At 39.0% G+C, this 22,934-nt stretch overlaps 2 protein-coding genes across 3 annotated transcripts; one reads left to right on the plus strand and one right to left on the minus strand.

Moving 5' to 3' along the window:
- The first annotated feature begins 63 nt into the window (after window positions 1-63).
- Window positions 64-4,749, plus strand: spef1 (sperm flagellar 1). The gene is made up of 7 exons (XM_042501554.1): window positions 64-212; window positions 401-512; window positions 1,982-2,129; window positions 2,297-2,342; window positions 3,815-3,899; window positions 3,994-4,099; window positions 4,561-4,749. The coding sequence occupies exons 1-7, from the start codon at window positions 104-106 to the stop codon at window positions 4,672-4,674; spliced, it is 720 nt and encodes a 239-aa protein (XP_042357488.1). The 5' UTR covers window positions 64-103; the 3' UTR covers window positions 4,675-4,749.
- A 6,299-nt stretch (window positions 4,750-11,048) lies between these two features.
- Window positions 11,049-21,443, minus strand: erlin1 (ER lipid raft associated 1). Of its 2 annotated transcripts, none has more exons than XM_042502116.1 (12): window positions 21,361-21,443; window positions 19,493-19,621; window positions 18,753-18,834; window positions 17,678-17,724; window positions 17,526-17,587; window positions 17,270-17,395; window positions 17,048-17,121; window positions 16,197-16,255; window positions 15,971-16,062; window positions 15,723-15,812; window positions 15,530-15,609; window positions 11,049-14,405 (listed from the first exon to the last, which is right to left on the minus strand). In XM_042502116.1, the coding sequence occupies exons 2-12, from the start codon at window positions 19,603-19,605 to the stop codon at window positions 14,214-14,216; spliced, it is 1,017 nt and encodes a 338-aa protein (XP_042358050.1). In that variant the 5' UTR covers window positions 19,606-19,621; window positions 21,361-21,443; the 3' UTR covers window positions 11,049-14,213. The 2 variants fall into 2 exon arrangements, with proteins under 2 accessions (XP_042358050.1, XP_042358049.1); XM_042502115.1 differs by having other exon boundaries at window positions 21,285-21,437.
- Window positions 21,444-22,934: the final 1,491 nt, after the last annotated feature.

Here is a 22,934-nt window from a genome sequence, read left to right on the forward strand (position 1 = left end):
TAGCGGTTGCCTAGCAACGCCTTAAACAACCTGCCGGGGAGGAAAGCTAACAAGCTAACGTTAGCTCTTAAACTCTCCAGAAACTGATGTCGCTTTAACAATAATGGACCGAGAGCTGAACGAAGAGGAACTGCAGGATTTGTACGCATGGATAGACAAAATATCTCTGTCCAGGCCCAAAAGACACATCACAAGAGACTTCAGCGACGGAGGTAGTTAACTTTAGCCTTCAGTTTTGCTAGCAAACCACACGGACAATATAAGCAGCAGGAGTAATGTAACCTCAGAGAAATGTGCCACGTAATACTTTTTCAAGCTAATCTTGTTTACGTAGTTTATCATCTCAGATGTCTGTTTATTGACATGAGCTGACTCTGCCTCTCTGGTGAACCCTCTGTAGTGATGGCTGCAGAGGTTGTCAAATATTTCTTCCCAAAGCTTGTTGACCTGCACAACTATATTCCTGCAAACTCCACACAGCAGAAGCTCAGTAACTGGAACCTTCTCAACAGGCAAGACTTCATAATATTAATCATTTTTATGTATTTATTTAAATTGCATGCATGGACATAGGTGTAGATTTCAGGGTAGGGGTTTCCAGAAACTAGAGTCCAGGTGATCACAGCAAGCAGGAGGTTATTACCCCTGGCTCAAAACTAATAGGTCTACCATGATAATAGAGTCAGGATGAACAGAAATCAGCATTCAGTTTATCAGCAAAGCAAACATGGTGGCCATCAAACCAAATTACTCACTTAGATGTGCTCTCACTAATTATTTATATAACTTATTGCTCCTACCCACCTATTTGCACTATTGTATCTTGTATATTGTATATTTGTGCATTTTTAATGGTGCATTGTGTTAGGTGTTTGTATGTACCTTTGCTGTATTTGAGCTTAGCCAAAGACAAATTTCCACTGAGGTGGAGTCCATCTAATCTATAAATATAACTTAAAAACACAAGACTGGTGGGCTAATTAAAGAGAACAAAAAAGGAAAGACACCCACACCAACCAACAAAGGGTCGTTGGATCTGGGTTTTTCCCTCTGATTTAAAACACTGAAATGACCAAACCTAATAGAAATAAAGCCACGAAAACAGGACTACAGGTCAAACTAAAAAACAGAAATATAAGAAAGGCTGAAATCTAATTCTTAGTAGTCACCATGCTGCTGCTGCTGCAGGCTGGAGGATGACAAAGAGTGAACAGAAATCCCACCCCCTCTTTTAAAGGTTCCCCTCAATCAGGGTAAGCAGCTCCACCTGTGTACAACCAAGCAGCGGGGTGGAGCACATAACAAGGATTGCTCAGTTACCCAGCTAGCTTCCAAAATAGCATGCAACAACTCTGAATAATTAATACTAATGACTTATTTTTTCAACAAAAAAAAATTCATAATTTTAGTTGAAAGCATTGGTAAAATGAAAATAATATTTCATTTTATGGTTCAAAATTTGTTTGTAGTTTCAGGAGTTTACTTTAAAAATGTCCAAAAATATCTTTAAATCTTGATGCAAATATGAATGTATTCCAACAACCTGCAAGCCGCCACAAAATGTAGTTAAACTACCAGTTTAAACATGAAGTTCACTACTCCCCAACACTGACAAGAAGCTAAAATCCCAATTGATCTGTCTTAATAAAATGAGTGTGAGTGCTTTTAATTGTTAAGTATCTTTGCTACAAACACTGAGTCAGAACTATTGTTAAGCACTACTGAGGGCCTCTGCATCTGATCGTGAGAACCAACCCAACACACACCCACTCATCCTCTCCCAGGCTGCTGATATGGCACAGAGCCAGCTACAGATTCATGGGTCTTCACTGTAAACATATTTGCCCCTGTGGTGTTTCCCCTCATCATCATTAGTTGAACAACTTTCACTCTGCTGTTCCTGTTGTTACTAGTTTAGCTGTATTTTTAATTATTTATGTTATTTATTAGAAAGAGCTATGTTTTCTTTTCCTTTTGACAGGAAGGTGTTTTCCAAGCTAAACTTCCATGTGCCTGAGGAGACAGTGAGGAGGATTGCACTGAGCACCACAGGAGTGATAGAGCCTGTACTGAGCGCCCTCAGGGAGAAGATAGACAAGAAACTGGAGCATACTACAGAAAATATACTGGTCTGCACTGTATGTTTATGCATATGTGTTTAGAAACATACAAACTTTAAGTTCGTTTTTGTTCTGATTTAATGCTAATTACTTAAGAAATTGTCTGCTCTCTTCCATATTAGCTAGAAAAATAAACACATTTTGAACATATTTTCTTTTTAACATATTTATTTCAGGATTTGGAATACTACGACACTGGAAACCAGGAGAAACTTCATACAGGTAGAGTTCCTCTGTAATTGTATTTACATAAACTGTAAGGTACTTGTTATTTCTTTACTAACAAACACAATCAGCACATTTATGAGTAAGTAAGTAATAATGCCTGACGAGGTGTCCATTATCTGGATTTAATGGCCAAGGTGGCGGCGTGAACTTTTGAGATTTTATTGCAAAAATCATGGAAATATAAATGAATTTTCTATTTTTTTCCTTTGGAAAGTGACCATGGTATAAGCGTGATAATGCCCTCTGAGGTGTCCACTATCAGGCATTAATTGCGCTGCTCTCACCCCTCCACATCAACCGTTAATTCCTGATAATCAACACCTTGTCAGGCATTATCTCGCTTATACTATGGTACTATGGTATTATATTTTATCCTTTACTTAACAGACACCCTACAACCAATCAGAACTGAGTATTCACCCAAACTTTCATCTTCTGACCGATGTGTCTGTTGTCATATTTGACCTCACATCAAATCACAGGAAATGAGATAAGAATTTCTGCAGAATTTGCAACATGAGGTCAGTGAAATAGGGAAATCAACTGGATTACAGAAACAGTGCTGAATTATCAAGAATGTGATGACTGTGTTTTGACCTCATGCCTGAGCCTGATATATCCTTATGACAGAGTCATTTGTAGACAGTAGAAGCTGACACACTCAGTCTGTAACCTTAACTGAGTCTAAAAGTCGCCTTTTTTAGCACAGGGAGGGAACTGGGTATCATTTTGGACTATTTTTAATAATGCTGTATCTACTGGTCAGCTGATCATCACAAAATCAGCATATTCAAGACAAACTGATGGGCCCAAGAGGACTGTTTGGTGACTTCTGTGAAGGCTGATTCTGCCCCTGAAATCGTATTATTTCCAGGATCCTCTCTGCTTCCTGCCCTCTCTTGCATGTCAGCATGTGTGTCCTGCTAACAACTCTCAGTTAATCTCTCCTTCAGATAGCAGCAACCACACAGAGACACAAACATACCTACATTTACCAGCATCAGGCAGCACTGATTACAGAATGCCGAGACCTTTAGGGAGTGAATCGGAGACGTGTCCCTCTTCTGTTTACCACACCTCATCTGTCCCTGAAACAACCCCATTAGGCTGACCTCAGGCCAGTGCCTCCTCCCTCTGCTCTTTCCTCTTCCATCTACACCCTGTCCGTTATCAGACACACAGCTCAGGTCTTCATATCAGCTCCCAGCATCACCAGATGGCCGTTATCGCTGGTCTGAGCTCAGCACCGCAGGCCTTAAAGGCCTCCTCATTTTTCTCTTTCTGTCTTCTAATCTTCCTGTTTCTCCTTCTTTCTGCTTACAGTCATCGTCTATCTGCCCTTCCTCTGTGTCCAAAAGATTTATTGGATCAATCCCTGCTGGTTTCTAACAACAGCAGAGTTTTTAGTCATCATATATTCACATTATTGTTGGAGAAATGTTATAGTTTTGTTTTGTTGTTTCCAGAAACTCGTCAGACTGAAGCAAAACTTGTGGCTCGGCTGGCAGGAGAAGAGATGAGAAAAGATGAAAAGAACAGACTAAAGAATGGGTATGACTAAAATGTTAACAGTAATTTGACTTAAATGGATGAAAAGAGGTTTTTATAATAATAATATGTTTCTGTTGTTGTTTTTATTGTATAGAAAACCACAGCACGCAGCGCAGTTTTACTCAGACATGGACCCTGCTTTACGACTATTTCTGCAGGAAAAAGAGCAAGCTGTGATGGCCTTGCAGGAGACCGTGGAGGTACACACATGGGCGCACACACACACACACACACGTAAATCCAGGAAACACTCGGCTGACTGGTAGAACATCTGCAAACAAAGTCATTTTCCGTTTTGATGTCCGGGAGGGGAAGAGCTTGGTCATACATATAATATTGTTGCAGATGTGCAGTGTGTGTGTGTGTGTGTGTGTGAGAGAGAGTGAATGAGTGACTGTGAGTGAGTGAGAGATGTTAAGGTGTGTGTTATACATATGCGTCATAAGCTGTGTCAGCAGTGGTTAGTGAGTCAGTATCTGCTCAGCAGCAGGATATAACATTTTTTCTTCTCCTCCTGTGGCCACATCTGCATGTTAAGACAGAATAATGCCAAACATTCGCAACATCTCCTTTTACCACTTTATCACTTGTCATCAATGAGATCATTCAAGTTTTAGAAATCAACTGAGTTTTATCATGTCCTTTGCATTTGTGTGTGTAGATCCTGCAGATGAAAGTGAACAGGTTAGAGCATCTGGTTCACTTGAAGGACATGCGGATCGAAGATCTGACACGGCATCTGGAGACATACAAAGCAAAAGGCAATGCACGCTGACATGAATATGTACATACAGAGAACTTGTTATTGTAGCTCTGAGGTTTAACCCTTTAACTCCAATAAACTCATAAAGTTTTAGTCAAGGCAAAGGATCGATCCTTTTTTAGTATAAATTGAGATTATTGTTCTACCTGCTTAAATGCATCACTGGAATTACAGATCTTATGTGTCTCAGTAGTGTGTTGTTTTCTAAGTAAAGTGAGCTTTTGTGAAGAAAAACCAGGGTTGTTTAATTCCCATTAATACTAGTTACATCTTCCACAATAGTGAAATATCAGTAAAGTTTCAGTGTCACACTTTCATAACATGAACAGTGAACATTTGCCAAGGATTTATCCAATTTCACATTGGAACATTTTTAAAAATTAACAATGGCAGCACAACAACTGTACTTTGGCCGATATTTTACATTATTTCTTTTTGTTTTAATTGTACTAATTGTATGCAATGAGATTCTGCTGTAAATGGTTTGTGAGAATTTGGGGTTTTTAATACAGGTAGTCGCCTCTTTGTGAAATGTATGTCGAATGTGATTTTTATGTGTCCATGTATCCACGGTCATCTTTGCCCCTCTGTGCCTTTTCACAGCCTCAGACTTCTGACCTCCAAGTGCTCAATAAATCAGCTAACCTCTTTAACTCTCCAAATTGTCTTTTTGAACAAGCAGAGCATAGCAAACCAGCAGTGGTACAGATATGACACACTGGAATTACCCAGCAAATGAAATGCAGTGTTAAGCTATAACTGTCACTTCCGTTTACGTCTAAATTATACAGTTTTTTTTCTATGCAACTCATGTTCCTATTTAGGTGTGAAGGTTGGTCAAAAATAAAAAGCACTTTGTAATTCATTTTCCACTGTTTCAAGTGTTGGTTTCAGATGGCGTGCATGACAAAGCTGACAGATGACTAAATATAGTTAACCACAGCTGGCACAGATCACTGCTTCTGTTTTAATGAAATAAAGTTTACTTCCTTTTCTGAGTCTCAGATGATGCCAGTGAAATGAGGGTGGGCAACTTGGTGGCCCCCTCTGTTGGTGTAAAATAACAAGAGACAGCCGACCTGCTGAGCTCTATCAGGAGCAGCTGATCACCTCCAGCTGCCTGCTGCTGTGATTGAGCTCTGTCCTGTTGATCCCCTTCATAACACCGAATCAATCACCATTATCAAGCATGCAGCATTATAACATGGAGTTACAAATCTTACAACCTTTTTACTGATACTTTAAACATCCTTCATCACTCCAAACTACATGACTAGGTAGTGAAGTACCACTGGCACTCTAGACATCCAAGACATGCTGGCACTTGTCAGTCACAGCTCTCCAAGCTCCTCACTGTTTTGTCTGTCCAGGACTACTGACTCTAACACAACTATAAGTTCAGGTCGTTCATTCAGAAGTAATATTTGCCATCGACTCATTTCTCATAACTCTCTGCAAACCATTTCTCTCTCGTTGAGTAGTTGAAACTCCTATAGATGCTAGGGGCGGGGACAAAGTCAAATGCCTCAAACAAGGAGAGGCTTATCAGATCCATCCTTTAAAGTACCAGATACCCTGGCCTAAATGAGGACTTTGACCTTTGACTTTTTTTTTTGTTTGTTTTTATATCTTCACTTTCTCCCACCACCCCAGCTCTGTTGTTTGATTTTGTTGGCTCAATGCAAATTAATTTAAACTGATTTCTCATCTTTTTGCCGACTATACATAGTCACTGTTTTTGTGTTGTTTGATTATATTGCTTATTATGATATTATATCATTTGATTGCTTTAAATGTATAGTTGGTATCTCAGTAATGATTCCCAAGTCAGTGAGACAGCCTGTTGGATTTTTGTATCTGTTGTTTTTATTGTTACACCCCTAGAGGCCAAAAAAGCTGTTGTATGTTCTCCCTAGTATACATCTGTGGTGACTGCAGTTAAAATCACTCTCTTTGTCTCAGTGTGTTACTGCACCCTGAAGACGGCGCAAGCCGATACGCATTGGTATATTTTAAATTATGAATCAAGGCCTTTTATGCTTTGCAAACCATCCTGAGTGCCTGAATCTAGATCTTTTACACCACAGTTTTTTTGTTAAAAGTTGCTTCCCCTTTTTTTTTAGAAATATTCCCCTCAATGAGCACTCGTGGTTTGAGGGACACCAGAAGCACTCCTGTTCTCTTCCTTTTTCTCCAATAGAGTATTTTCAAAAACTAGAAATTTTCTCCCTCTGCAAACCAGTCAAGCTGCACTTACAGTTTACATCCATGTCTTTGAAAACATGGATGCTGCACACACATCTGTACAATCAGTAGCGTTTCAAGGAGGACACTCCAGATTAGAGACACACCAATTCCATATCTGACCAAATGTCTCCCCTTCTGTGTTGAGATACGATGATGAATAATGGCCAGAAAAGTGTTTTTGTTGAACAACATGATGTCAAACTGAAGTTGACCTTTTACCTTTTATATATAAATATCATCACTTTATCATTTTATCCTTTTAGATATTTGTGTAAAATTTTGTCATAATTAGTGTGTGAATAAGTAATAATGACCTTTAACTCTGACCAACCGATTCTAATTAAACCATCGATGAGTCTAAGTGGACGTTAGTGACAAATGTGAGGAAATGCCCTCGAGGCCCTCTTGTGATATCCTGTTCACTAGAATGACCACCAAACTCTAATCAGACGTTTGTGCCAAAGGCATTCTTAAGATATCACGTTCACAAGGATGGGATTGATAGATGGACGGCCGTGGCTGTCACGTCACAGAGGCATAAAAAGTGGATGGTGACACACAGCTAATCAGCTACAATCCGTCCCCTCATAGGTCCGCTCTGTGAACACAGCTTGCTATTGGTTAACAGCACAAATTGTGCGTTTTAAGTCCACCAAAGTTGAAAAGTTGAGAGGTGGCAACCCTGCAAAAAACAAACTAAAGTTACCAGTTTTCATGGCATAATCTAGAAACCCACTAGGTATTGTCTAACAACAATTTAGCTCCAAAGGCAATGGCCAATATTTCTGGAGTAGCCTGCAGATATCTAGACCAAGACTTTCTTTTTGGCGCACAGGTCATTGTTAAAAAGTTTGATAAGCATCTTGAGACACAACATTCTGGCTAATTTTGTTTAAAAAGTAGAAAAAGCTAAGAAGAAGCTAAAGTGTTGTCAGAGGAGATTGCATTTCGGTCAATTTGTTCTGCGTCTTTTACTCTCCACATGGACTGTGATTGGTCGATTTTACTCAGGACTACAAACGGAAACCAGAGCGCTTCCAAAATCAAAATCATGTCCCGTTTCCTCCAGATTCTGTGTACATATTCATATATTTATTTATAAAATGTATATATGGTGTATAATGCCTTAATGCAAGGTAACATTGATGATATGAATCTTTGACATTAAAATGAGTTAACTGACCTTTATGTGTAAAATTGATCGAGTGCCCCTTTAATCAAAGGCTGTTTGATAATTCACAATATGAGAAAAAACAAGAAAACGGCACAAATAGGTTGGTTGATGAACACATTTGCAAATGACACAAATGAAACACAGAATTGAGCTTAGAGTAGACATTTTTTCAGATGACTCAAATAAAGGCAACAAAATCCATCCTGAGTGTCACCAGAGAAAATGTAGAGGAGCACAGATAAGAGCGCTGAGAAACAGCAAAGCTATTGCTCTTTGTGTGAGTGTGTGTTTTGCACAAACACACACACACAGGAAAGGAATGTGAGAGAAAACTGCCGAACAGAGCAGCTACTGATGATGGCGCTGACTGCAGCTGATGAATCATATTCTGCTGTTTGGGGCGCAGATTTACAGGCCGACACTCAGAGATGAGGGGCCACACCCTCGTGTCTCTTGGGGAGGGACGGATCCAGGGAGAAGTCAAGGCTGGAAGGATCCTGCAGGATCTGATGATGAGGGACAAGAGGAAGGAAAGAGAAGTGCTGGCTCATCCAGGAAGCAGCATGACCTTGACACAGCTTCCTGGGAGGGGAGGGCTTTGAACTCGCTGGCTGTGCACCCCTGACACCAAATCAGACCACCCATTAAAATGAGCCCAGACATCCACACACAGAGAAACCCATCCAAGAAAAACAAGATGAGTTTATTTGCACCCACAAACATGCTCTCTGATCCAATTTTCTCACAAATTCTGAGAATCTGGGTCAGACTATAACTAAACACCCTCCTTCAGAGAGCAAAAACGAATGGTTTGGCAGTTAAAGAATCTGTGAGGAGTTCATAGGAGGAAGCTATCCCTCATCTGGTCAATCCGACAGTGGTCACATGCCCTTTGAATGCTTCCTGGAAAGCCTTTGTGAAAAGCTGACTGGCCTCGCTGAGGGCAGGACTTGTGGTTTAGAGTCTGTCTCTTGGGTGGACTTTTTTCTACAGACTCGACAGACAAACACATCTCTATTTGCGATGTTTACAACACATTATGTGGGTTAGAACAAGAGCAGCTATGATAGATTGTGTATGTATGATCAGTAAATGTTCACTGATTCCTCCACGTGTCACCACAACACCACAGCCGACTAAACTCCTGACTCACCAACACATGCACATTGTATGACTTCTCACTTCTCAAAATTTAAGGTGGACTCTAAAGTCAGTGATTCTTTAAATGCTCACATTTCGAGCTTGTTAGGGGATATAACATTATGAATTCATAGGAATTAAAAAAAGAAAAGAAAAGCATTTGTTGTCCTTGTAGTCAAATTCAGGGTCTAAATCCAAACTTCAATAGGCTATGTGTGTGTAGTTTAAGGGTCCCACAAAGTATGGGAACTTTGAGTGTTACATAGTTTTCCTCTTTAAAGCAACAGCAGAGGGATTTAGTGGCATCTAGTGGTGACGATTACAGATAGCAACTAACTGAAGCTTCTCCCAGTTAGGAATCCTTCAGTGGTCATTGTTCGGGAGGTCTTTTCCTCTCCCAAACAAACTGACCCAGTGATTAAAACCAGTAAAACACTGAATAAGGCAGATTCACATTACAATTCAGTAATTCGACAATTTTGAACGTGTCAAGGATGGGCTGCTAGCCTAGCACCTGCTAACATGTGCTCATGTTTCCTCTGATAACTTGTGATGCTCAGGAGGTTTTTACCAGGAGCCGAATTATCCACAGAGGTCTTTTCCTCTGCAAAACAAACAGAACGGCTAAAACGGTAAAAACACTAAATAAAGCAGTTTCACATTAAAAGTAAGAGTTTCATTGCAGCAGGGCTGCTAACTACAGTGGCTGACGCTAAAATGTAAATGGCGAGTTTTTGTCCATTCTGGGCTACTGTAGAAACATGGTGGTGCAACATGGCAATCTCTGTCGACGAGGACTGGCTCGTCTAGATATAAATGGCTGATTCTTTTTTGCAGGTGATTTACACCAAAGATAACATACATATTATATTTCTGCCAAAATATCCCATTAAGAGCTGATTGATTCTCAATGTTAGATATATACTGTATGTGGAGCCCTCTGGCCGTTCTGCGTTCATTTCGTCTGTTTTCGTGCACGTTTTCTGAAAGCTTAAAGAACCACTGGAGGTTGTGAAGGCAGTGCTGCGTAGCTCAGGTGAGATACAACTATATGAGACTTAATGTCTTGACATATATGATTGACTCAGACTGCAAATGTCTACAATGATGTCTCTGTTAAAAAGTACATATGACCTCTTCTTGTCTCCTCCTTTGTTATTGTGTAAAGCGCCCTTTTGTGGCATATATTGGCTGTAATTATGCTATCATAAAGCATGCATGATCATATGAAGACTGATGTTTATGTCTGAAACTGTCGTGTCTATTTTCATAAGTCAAGGGAGTACAAATGTGCAAGTCTGCACACTGGACCTTTAAATTTGTGCCGATATTAGCAGTTTTTTCCTCACTCTGTGAAACCTCACAGTTGATTACATTAAGTTTTAGTTTTAGTCAACGTTGTTTTAGTCAACATGCAATTATTTTCTACGACTTCATATTTTCATTTCACATTCACAAACTTTCCCTTTCTCATACAGTTTTTACACAGCTTTACATTTTTCTAAAGACTGTATCTTATTAATCCTTATTTGAGCCCATTATATGTAGTTTCTTCTCCCTTTTTGTTTTCCAACTTTGTTAAACTAATCTTACTTGTAATTCAATCACCACCTGGAAAAATGTGGCTCAGCACTGAACCACAGTACTGTGTCAAACATGGTGTTAGTGCTCCTCCTGTTGGCATCAAGCAGCACAGCCAGAGAAGAGAGGTAGTAAAATAGGTTTTATTTTACATAAGAACATTGTCAAAACTTGAAAACATTTTTGCATATAAACCTTTTAAAACAAGGAGACAATGTTTGAATTTCACAGATTGTACAAAATATTGACAAAGAAAAAAAATCATTTTAATGAGTGATTCATACCCCTATTTTGCATCTTTATTTGAACCCACCACCAAAGCAAATGCAGAGTGCAGCCTTTAACTTTAAATTCATAGGTCAAGTAAACATCACGACATCTTCCAAACACCAGTAGTGTCCACTGCTCGTTCTGTCTTTCTCAGCTAGTCTATGATGAGGCCGTACAATTCAGTATGTACACACAAGCTCTTAAATAGTCTCACAGTTCAAATGTAGCATTTTAGCATTTTACTGAATCTTGAAGTCTGGGGTAACCCATTACTATTATTTAAGGCTTGCATTCTGAATAGTGGAAGTATTATATAGTAGAGCTGAACAAATACAAAAGCTGAAACACAATTAAAAACTAGCACCAACTTGCATCTTATTTAAGCCCAAGCTTAATCAACATTCATTCTTTTATTGAGCAAAGCTTGTTGTTGTTGTGTTGTACTGGAACTCATATTGTCACACAAAACTGATCAGAGGTTAAATTCTCACACTAGGTCACCACTGTAATTAGGATCTGTGTGCCATCAAAATGATATTATTTAGCAAAGACTGAAAAACTTTGCCATTCATTAAGTTTTGGATTACAGAAAAATGTAAACATTGACTGTGAAAGGGAGCTTCATTTTATTTTCACAAACCAACATGCTCATAATATTTAGTGTCACAGACGCCCACCGTTAATAAACGGAGCAACAAAATGGTGACAGTGCACTAAAAAAAAAAAAATCAAATATTTTCTTGTTTCACTGTGTCACCAGATTCAGTTAAGACATTTTTTCATTCTCTTTTCTTACAAAATTGTTGAATTTGACTTTAAGGGTGTTAGTTCTGTCCAACAAAGAGTAGTGCAGGGAGGACATTTATTGTAGGCCAGGTTTGAGGTTAACATCGCCCTGGTTCCCTCGACAAAAGCCTATTTTGGATTATTGCATTAAGTAAGCTCTGAGGCAAACAAAAGTTTTTGATACTAACACGTTTCATTTAACAAGGTAATCTTCACAAATTTAGACAAAATTTAGGATTTTTGAAGCACAATCGCAATGGCCAGAAGTAAAAACAAACGTTGCGCTGTAAACAAAGTACACCACGGCTGCATGGCTTTGTCACCACCACAGCGAGGCTGTAAAGCCGTGTTTGGCATTATGACGTTCTGTAGTCCCATTTAGCCAAATGTTAGCAACCGCCTTTTTTAAGACACGTTACAGCTTCAAAATTCCAGAGTGGCGTATTTACTCATGTAGATTATGTCCTAGAACAAAACGTTAAAGTCTCTTACGTTTGTGTTACAACAGACCTTATTTCGGGCATCTTACCAAAAAACTATTGGGTTTGACCTGGTATTAACATGCATTTCAATGATCAATTGGACAGCCGAGCGACCCACGCACAGTTTTTACTTCCAAACAACTGCTAGCTGCTCTATAGTGGCTCAACCACAAAGGCCAGCACTGATTACATTGTCCTTGTTGGGGACACATCAGGACACATTATCGTTTACAATACAAAAGATATGTCGGTCAAATGTATTCCAGACCACCTCGGCAAGTGGTTTAAGTGATCGGACCACAATGTGTCTAGGTGGTCGTTTACATGCTGTCCACTTGTGATTTGATCACCAAAAATGCCTGTTAATACAGGTTGTACACAGGGCCTAAGATGAGAGAACCGGAAGTGCTAAAATATTGACACATTTCCGTGTTTTAGGATGAAAGAAAAATAATCCGTGTTTTAGGACTCATTCCTGCCACCACTAAGCAGCTGTTTTATCAAAATAAAAGTAAATTTCCTGAGAATTTACATTTCACCACATCAGAATAAGCTGTATAGCAATAGAGTTGGCAGACAATCGCAGGCACTACTAATCATCGGAATCAAGCCACTCCATATTTCCACATGCCCTGATAATCAAAACAGATAAGAAAGATGCACTGACCTCTTGACAAGGACGACAAAATCACATCTTTATCCTGTGGCACTATCATTCGACTGCTTTACTGTTTAAGCCCCCTCGTTAATGAACTTCATTATTATTGATCAACTTAAATCAGCATTTAGCAGAGAAAATCTGATTTTCTATTGGCAGCATCAGAACCTTTTATTGTCACAGTAAACGCTGCAGCAGATCTCAGTGCAGCATCTCAAGTCTTCCTGAGGAAGCTGCACCCACAACCACAACTAATAACAGCAAACTATCACCAAGCTAACAGAAAATAAACTACATTACTACCAATCTGACACCACTGTATTTCAACTACAGAAACTGTGACTACGATGACAGCCCTCAAACTTCAGAGACTTGAGTATCTTTAGGATTGTATCAAACTTTATGCAAACTTGAGTGAAAATTTAACAAAGTCAGGTCACTTGTTTCTAGAACACTATCATTTTTTTAAAAAAAAAATCTCAGTTTTCATGTTTGATTACAACTGGAGATGTTGTGAACGACAAATGCTCACTATTATTTCGCCTGTCATAACTTTGCTAACATCATCCCCAAGCAGCATTTGACATGAGGCGGGATTAAGCAGTCCCCACACTGACTTACGTTGAGAAAAAGAGCCAACTAGTGATTGAGCGGAAGAGAAGACGGCACAGAGATGACCTACCCGTGTTACACACAAACCATACCGCTTTTAATAATTAGTGTCACCTGTTAGATTCCAGTTCAGCTCAACCAGACATTAAATCTTCAAAAATCTTTTTCATCACAGATCACTCCTCTTGCATACAACAAACAAAATTAATGCAGATCCAACAGCAAAGTTAAAAGATGCACTGGTTGCAAGCACATGTAAATTAAGGCGACTTCTTGCAGTCGCCATCCCAGGCAGAAGCATTATTATGCTTTTGATTTTTAACTATGGCATCTTTCTCATTCCTAAACTTCTATTTCCCCCAAAGAGCAGAAGGTAAAAAAAGTTCCCTTTAATTGTGCCTTTCATAACTCTCACTTCTGCTTGTCCTTTAATTCTCCCTCTCTGTCTTTGCCATTTAGATTTAAGACTGAAGTGCGTTATTCACCAAACTAGCTTGCAAAGCTATCCAACCAATCATCTTCAGTTCAGTGCTCTCCACCTCACTGACAAGACAAGTCCCCGTCAGACTCTCCTGTCCCGTGCAGAGGCAGAGCTACGGGCTCACTGTCCCTCTGGCTTCACTTTGAGTAAGTCCGGTTGAGCACTGGACAGGTGAGGGGAGCGCGCAGACTTAGGGGGGGTGCTGGTTCCCTCTACAAACATGTTAGGGATGTCCTGGCCAAAGTAGATCTTACTGTTAGCTGCTATGGCCTGGTACTTCATCAGCTCCAGGTACTCCGGGGTTAACTTCAACTGTTAAGATTAACAAGAAAGACAACAGCATGTTAGGATTAGATTACTGTTACTGTTCATGACAATACTGGTATGATCTTAATGTGACCTGTCGATGTGTAGGATAGCTAACTGAAGGTAACATTGCTGCTGGCTCGGCTGCAGAGGATCTGGTTCCAAAAATGGAGAAAATTCAGGAGTGTGTAGGAGGCTGATAGCATTCAGAGAAAAGACCCAAGGCGCTACAGCACACAACAATAGCTACATCCTCTGACAGAGTAACTACGCTCAGGGGACAAGGACTGATCCATCATGACATCATTGTTAAGCGTGAATATACTAAATGTGTGCATTCGGTGAACGTGTGCATTAGTGATGCGCTGATGGATATACAGTGCACAGGTCCCACAAGGTGACTTGCAGGTTGGGTCACTCAGGTGAGCTTGGTAGAAAATATTACGGGTTTCAGGCAGACTGGTCAATAAGTGTCGAAGCAATCCTCTGAGTGATGTATTTATAATTCACAGAAACATTGAGCACTATACCAATTTACACCTTCTCTTCCTCTCTACCCATCTCTCACTCTCACACACACTCACACTCACAAACACACACACACACACACACACACACACACACACACAGCATGCAGGTTTCTTATCAGTGCTGCTGCACTCAGGCTTTCTGTTTTTCAGCTTTTGATTAGAATCTTTCTGGTCATAACTAGTAGTTGACCGATGTTGTTTTTTCAGGCCCGATACGGATACTGATTATTAATAGTTATTGAGACCGATAAGCAATATTTGGGACAGCTATGCATTTACAATAAAAATAAAAATCTTTCCGTCAATACTTTGAATTTGAAATATAACCAAATATATAATCTGTCAACCCCTCGTCATAATGTCTGGTAAGTGCCTCACTGTCCACCCTGAGTCTATTAAATATGCACTTCTGAAATGTCCTGCAGCCTAAACAAAAGTACCCATCAGCTGTGCGCTCAAGTAAACAAACCATGTATGTTATCAGCTGTGCACTCGAGATCGTACTTGAGATAACTCCACTTACAATATGAGTGAGTTTTAAACTGTGAAAAAGGCTGCATGTGTATTTGTGTGTTTAATTATGTCAGCAGTATTTTGTACCATGTTTGCTTCAGCGAACTTGGCAGCAGTGTAATATTCAGCATCAGCCTTAGCCTTCTCCCTCGCCATGAAGGCAGCATCTGAAACAAAAAGACACTGTTGAATGAGACAGACACGTGACAGACGGGTTCACCAGTCGCTGCTGCGTACAGAACATGAAAAAGAGAAGAGAAATGAACGCAGTGAGGCTGACCCTCTATTTCAGAGATCCTCTTCTCTGTCTCTTTCTCCAGCACCTTCTGTTGGAACTGGATTTCTGCAACCTGCAACACTTTCTGAGCCTCTGCGGGACAGAAAAACACAGGAGCTTTAATGGCTGCAGACAAGGTGGAGGAGGATTGCAGGGTTACACATGAGTGACTGAAAAGAGGAAACAGTTAAAATTAAAATGCAAATGAAAACCTGGCTGCCTCATTTACAGTAAAACACCATCGTTTTTACCAATAATGGCCCTCTTCCTCTCAGTCTCGGCTTCCTTTTCCACCACCTTCTGAGTCTGAGCTGTTATTAACAGACGAGTCTTCTCTGCTTCCCTGCATACACAACACACATACACAAATAGGTTCTTGCAAATATTTTTCTTTCCGTGTGGTCTTACTTGAACTGAGTGGGTGGGTAAAAGGCGAGAATTTAAAACACAAGTACAAGTACAGATTTACAAACTTACATGAGTTCAAAGTTCCTCCTGATAGATTCAGGGATCTTTGGCTTGGTAACACGGACTGCCTTCATCAGGATGTTGAAACAGTGCAGAGGAAAAAAACAAAAAATCAGAGAAAAGGAAGTTGACCCTTTGCTCAGTAACATTTTACAGAGAGCTGGTCATCAGGCTAGTTTGGGCTTTCAAGTTATAATTAGTCCGCTGGTATCGTTTCAGAATTTGATTGAAAGTCACGTGATGATGTTATGGTTGTGCTTTTCATGTGTGTCCACTGAAGATATTGCACCTTAGTGTGGTCAAGATACTAGTATTTTTTTTTTAACTATGATGAAATACCTAGTAAAACATCAGTATTCAATACCATTTTAGATACCATGGGGAGAATTGACATTGAGGGCATACAATTTAATTAATTAAAAAGCATTTTATATATAAAAGATAAATATACCAAGGCTATAACTTGGCAATGAAAACTTTTCATTTCTTTGTTAGTATCAGAAAACAGCAGAATGACTGCAGTAAACATTAACAATAAGAGACAGGCACTGGTGTACTGATACTGCACAAAAAGATAACTGAAGTTGATATGTATTTTAGGTTACACCTTAGTCTACAGCAAATCTACAGCACATACATACACGCTTAGGCCCCGTTGCTGCGCCATTACCCCAGTATGTACAACTAAATCCAGCACCAGTCTTCAAAACCCTTTGCAAACATGCTTTCTAAAGATAAAATTGTAACCACTTTACTGCCACCTTGAGCAGGCCAGATTCTCCGAGCTGTCACTGTAACTTTAATGCAGTCTTTCTACCTTCTATGCTCCTCAGGTTATGTTACTGTGTGTGTTTAAATACCTGTATTGTAAGTCCAGGTGCCATAGCATTAAGATCTTTCTGCAGAGCAGTCTTCAGGTTCTCATCTATAATGTCTGCAAGACAAAAAAAGGAAGCTGTTCTAATACACAACTTGCTGTGAATTGCATTTTAGGAATTGCAAGAATGACACACTGCACAAGTTGCCTTCTATGCATTGTATTAATGAAACAGTACTCTGTTTTATCACAAAAGCGTACTCACCAAACAACTCAATGTAGACCTCCTGTAGTGTGTGTACACTGCAGAACTGGTTGAGCTCATGGTGAATCTTGTTGAAAATGAGAGTTTTGTCATAATCAGCTGTGTAGTTCCTCACAATTTCCACCACTGCAAAAAAAAAAAAAAAAGAAAAAAAGAAAAAAAAAAGGAAACCGTTATAGTGATGCCGGGCAGCTGGCAGCGGTAATTTGTCAACCAAATTAGGAACTTTTGCAATGATGGACATTAGAACATGTACCTGCTGTAGGGACCAACATGTTCACAACTTCTATTCTGTCAAAATAGATCATCACACCACCACTGTGAAGGAAAGGAAAATCTGTTAAATGCACAATAATTTTCATGTATGAATCAACTTCTTAACAGCTACACAAATCATCTCAGTCTTACCTTGTTCCACAAGGCACATTCTTGATCTCATCAGTTTGGAGAGTTGTCTAAAACAGAAGAAATCACTGATGATCATATGGGCTGAAAAATTGGAGGTTATTCTTCTACTACATTAACATGTATCTGGATTTAACATGTGATGTGATTATTTTTCCAAATTGTATGTTTTGTTTTTTTTGACCAGTAGATTAAGTAGTGCATGCTTATTTTAAGTTAACCTGTGTGAATGATATGTAAAAATACAAACTAAATATGCTGAAACTCGTGAGCGTGTGTTAACGATATAGTAAGCTGTGAACACGAAATCACAAAACTCAGATGTTGTGACCCCGTTTAAATTCAGCAAAAGATCACATACAGTACAAACTTCACCTTGTTAATTGTGAAAGTTCATTCTTGACTTAAGAACTAGAAAGTCTGAAAAAAAAAAAAATCTTAATTCAAGTTAACTGTGAATTCAATCATAACTAAAGCCATGTGATAATAGAACCCAAATGTGAGATGCAGATGAAAGTTCAAGAAAAGGGTGGTGGAGTTAAGAATATTTTACTAAACTTAACTCTTTATATTCAATCTCATACAGAGCTTGATACAACCACAAGATTTTTAAAAAATATATTTGCTTTCCATTTTTCTGGGATTTTCCCTTTTAATTTATTTATATATGTGTGTGTGTGTGTGTGTGTGTGTGTGTGTGTATGTATGTATGTATGTATGTATGTATGTATGTATATATATATAAAAACAACAGAAAAGGTTTGACATAAGCCCTAAAAAATGAATTAATTACATTTTTGCGACACCCAATGTCATGTCCTTTTTAAAATAGAAAACATCTTAAGACAAATTCAAGAGATTCTGAGTATATTTCGAAGCACAACAAACAGTGCATACATTTGCTGCAAAATAAATCCACTGCAGCTATGGTTGAATGGCAACTGTTTTAAATGCTGCAGCCGATGTATTTATAGAAGATCCCCAGCTGGTTTTCATGTATCAGCACCTTCTGGTTGACTCTTACATTGCACATGCCCCTGCTGACGGGCCGAGCCTATGGGCTGAAAGGTGTGCTTACCTGCACTGATCTGTAGGTGGTTATGAAAGGCAGCATGATGTGATATCCAGGACCGTTGGGAGAAGTCAGCAACGCCCCACCTCTGAAACAAATACAAACAAATTATTTAGTCTGATGACTCAACATCACAGTACCTGCGGTTAATAATTAAAAAGGTGCAGGTTCAGGTGTAACAGTAATTTATGAGGATGTTGTAAAATTTTCATTAAACAGTAGCAACACTGAATTTTATGGAGTTTTTATAGAGAATTGTAAGGATCCGCAGAGACCCTGCTGATTTGAATAAGCACTGGAACAGATACACTCCATGTCAAGATGGTCAGCCACATTGCAGACATATTTCATACTCTTTTTGTCTGATACCGTGTATATGTTTGTACTGATATCATTTTCTTTTTTATCCCTGGTGATATCGTTTACCTTATTTTCATCTGTTCTTCAATTTAAATTGTTTTTATCCTCTAAAAAGCATTCAGGGTGGAAGGAAAATGATTGATTTTACTGTACAGACCAGGGAAACTTGATTTAACTGAGCATATGACGATTAATGCATTGACTTGACCTTGACATGACACGTGTAAGACCATCCTGACTGGAAAATCCTGATCTGGCATGTGTGTGAGAAACAGGTTTGCAGCATGCACACCTCAAGGTATTTCTATCATTATCGAGTAATGAGCCTCTTACAAATGACAACATGCCATCCACATCCAGGCACGGATATTAAGGTGCAGTGTTACCTGTAGTACACAGCAAGGTGTCCTTCTTCTATCTTGTGAATGGAGGAGTGCAACAAGATGGCCATCACTCCTGCTATTGCGCCAAATACTGCCCCTACATGCGGCATCGTCATCCTCACTAGTACTCACCTACAGGCAGGAAAAGAAGCATAAACACATTGAAATATTAATACAACAATATGAATCAGGGCACCATTAAGCATGTGATCAGACCTTCACTATTATTTTCAGCCGCAGTGAAAACAGTCAGTTACCGATGTATTAGCTAGCTAAAACTAATACAGTCAGACTCAGCGGCCCTGTGATAAAGCTAACATGCATGAAGGCTTTAATGTTTGGCTGAGATGAAACTGTTTTAAAGAGGTGTTTAGCAATTTTATGGTCTTAGAGGCTGCAGTTTGTGGAGCTATTTTCTATCCTAAAAGGGTGTAGCCAAAAGTGTTATAAAACATACTACAACAAATGGTAGTTGTCACATCGCATGATGCAAAACTTCATTTGGACAAATCTTCTCTCTTTAAAGAGCAAAATATGAAACTGTTTACCAACTGAATAGAAAATGCAACTTGTAAACATGCAATGCAAATTGTATTGTTTACAATGGAGGTATTAAATCATGGCTAACAGAGAGACAGAACTGTTTGCACACTTAATAACACAGTAGACATGGATGTATTTCATGTGTTTACTTGTAAATGCATGTGCACATGGATGTATTTTTTGTAAGGAATTGCTGGTGTTTTTTGTTGTTTTCTGTGTATGTGTTTGTGGGTGCATTTTCTTTTCTTTTCAGGATTATATTTTTTTTAAGCTTCTTGTAGACAGGTGTTGCAAATCAGCATTTCGCTATAAATATTAAACACAGTTCATCTGTTTTTTGTGCATAACTATACATTTCTAATACAACTGCAACATCCGTCTCAAATAATCTAAACTAAATGATCACATATAGGTCTCTAAATGATCTAAAAGGCTGTGCAAGGTTTGTTGGAGAACATTTAAAAGGAGTGATGCAAAAAAAGGCATTGTAATAAAAACTTTGGTATTACAGAAGAAGCTCTTTACTGCATAGCAAAGCATGATTTAGTAAATGCTCTGAAATTGTTGCTGTTGAAAACTAACAGTTAATGAAGTAGGTGTAAATAAAACATTAACAATACATTAAAAACCTTATCATACTATATATATCTTTGCATACTTATGTGACGGTGTCATTTACTTCACCAAACTGAGGGTCAGTAACATGTATGTATGTTGACTTTGACACAGGTGCACCCAGGCTAAAAACGATAATTGAACGCAACCCATAGTTATTCAGAGTAGTCCACCTAAAACATTTAAGCGCTTCTTTATAGTAAATGTGTATGTGACTGCAAGTTTTAACCCAAAACTGACTGATTTTACAGTGAATGTGCCATACGGAGGAGTGCGTTACGGTTAGCTGACTCAATCTTACACTGCACCTCACAAATACATTAGGCAGAATGAAAATGCTAACGCTACACAATTAGCTTGTATTATCAACCCGACTAATTCTTCTGTCAACACATGAAGCAAATGCTTGCGCCGTAGCTGCGTCTCTTTCATTATAACCATCACACTGAGGTATTTAATTCCGCAACAGCAAAAGCTGACACATCATTCGCTTGCTAATGTTAGCCTAGCTAGCCGGGTTAGCTAGCCAGCTAGCTCTGGTTATCGGGTGGGTTCGGAAGTCAGCCGCTTCTTCGTTAGCTAAATGCTAACGTTAGCTTGCTAGGCTACTAGGCGGATAGCAAACGAGTTAACTCACCTGGAACAACGCTGAAATGCAATTATCAGTGTGTAAGCGTTAGAGTAAATGGCTGACTTATGATAAATAAAATTACCACTGTATCGAATCGTGTCCCTTTCTGGTCTTATCATTCAACGTCCCATCCCCCTCACCCCGCCTCCCACAGGTCCACTCTCTCTTTTAACGTTACACTGCGATGCCTTCAGGTGCTGTCGGACAATTTAGAGTTACTTTGACAACAGTCCTAATATTTTTATGGAAACAAATAAAATAATTCAGACAATAAATCGGGTAACAATTATGTCCCGAGAGCTTGTGCCTTACGTGCACGCACTCTTAAATCTATGTTGTTTATATTTATGTCTTATTTTCATTTCTACGTATGTATATATTGTTCTTTAAATTGTAGCTTATGTACATACATTTTATATTTCTAAACCATAACATTGTGCATTTAACTGCATTGTGATGTAGTTAAAGGCATACTCTTTTATATTTGCACACAATGCACATACTTGTCACATTTTAAATATTTTATATACTGGTGTGAAATTTAAGCATAATGCACATATTTTATATATAATTTTACTTACTTTCTGACTTGTTTTATATATATGCCTATGTTGTTGTGTAATGTTACGTTGCCATGTACAATTTAAAAATACCAAATAAACTACTACTAGACATGATTATAAAAGTCTATTAAAATGCTATGAGCATGTTTAATTGAAAAAGGTATCAGTGGATATGCTGCTTAAGGTAGAGCTACTCATAAACTATTTTATATACTGCTGGTAGTTTTTAACATTATAAATACATCATCATTTTAATTTAGATTTGAATTAATAAGAAATAATAACTAATAATAATAATAATCTGAATCTGCTCCAAGAAAAAAGTTCTAAGTAAGTATAAATTTGAATAAAATGTATCTCAAAGTTGTTTTCCAGTAGTTGACTCACAGAATAGAACATTTGTATAGTACCTGATAAAACAAACATTTTAAAATGCAAAAAGTAAGGCAGACTGCCACGTGCAGCGCCTCATTTGGATGTGTCTGACGCTTGGAGCTTAACTTCCCTACGTTTCTCCTACAAATGGGCCTTGAGCTTGTTTGGAGGTTCTAGCAGGGGAGCGCAGCTACTGGTACACCGATGGATGGTCGTCCGCCGAGGGGGACCTCGTCCTCTTCCACCGAGCGCGGGGCTTCGGGAGGGACACACATGGAGCGGTGAGGGAGGAAGGGGACACCCGCCTAGCCAGCCAGATCAGCCGAATCAACCCTAGCGATCAATGGGGTGACAGATGTCGCAGCCAGATCGCCCTCACATCCAAGTACTGTTTGCGCACGAGATACCTTTATAGCACAAAAAGTATGACTCGTTCCTTATCGTGGTGTTGACTCGTTACTGTTCGTTGCTACGTCTGGTTCGTTTATTATACATTTAGATCATAAAGGACGTTGACGCTTTTGTTGAAAGTATGGCGGCGACATCGCCTTCAAATACGCTCAGTTAGTCGTTTTCCCATGATGCTCAGCGATATTATGTTAAGAAGCCATGTTTCTATTTGCCAGAATCAACCAATCGCAGTCTTCACATTTCACATTTCACTTTTATACACGCTCTACCCCGGCGTTACATACTTTTAATCTTGTTTTTGTGCAAT

Source organism: Plectropomus leopardus, chromosome 15 (assembly GCF_008729295.1).
Source record: "Plectropomus leopardus isolate mb chromosome 15, YSFRI_Pleo_2.0, whole genome shotgun sequence".
Classification (NCBI taxonomy): Eukaryota; Metazoa; Chordata; class Actinopteri; order Perciformes; family Serranidae; genus Plectropomus; species Plectropomus leopardus.

Coding starts and splice junctions, on each gene's coding strand:
- spef1 (XM_042501554.1), top strand. CDS start 104: ATGGACCGAGAGCTGAACGAAGAGGAACTGCAGGATTTGTACGCATGG. Junction 2,130..2,296: donor ATACTACAGAAAATATACTG/GTCTGCACTGTA, acceptor TATTTATTTCAG/GATTTGGAATACTACGACAC. Junction 2,343..3,814: donor CCAGGAGAAACTTCATACAG/GTAGAGTTCCTC, acceptor TGTTGTTTCCAG/AAACTCGTCAGACTGAAGCA.
- erlin1 (XM_042502116.1), bottom strand. CDS start 19,605: ATGACGATGCCGCATGTAGGGGCAGTATTTGGCGCAATAGCAGGAGTG. Junction 16,256..17,047: donor CACCTGGACTTACAATACAG/GTATTTAAACAC, acceptor ATCCTGATGAAG/GCAGTCCGTGTTACCAAGCC. Junction 15,813..15,970: donor GAGGAAGAGGGCCATTATTG/GTAAAAACGATG, acceptor TCTGTCCCGCAG/AGGCTCAGAAAGTGTTGCAG.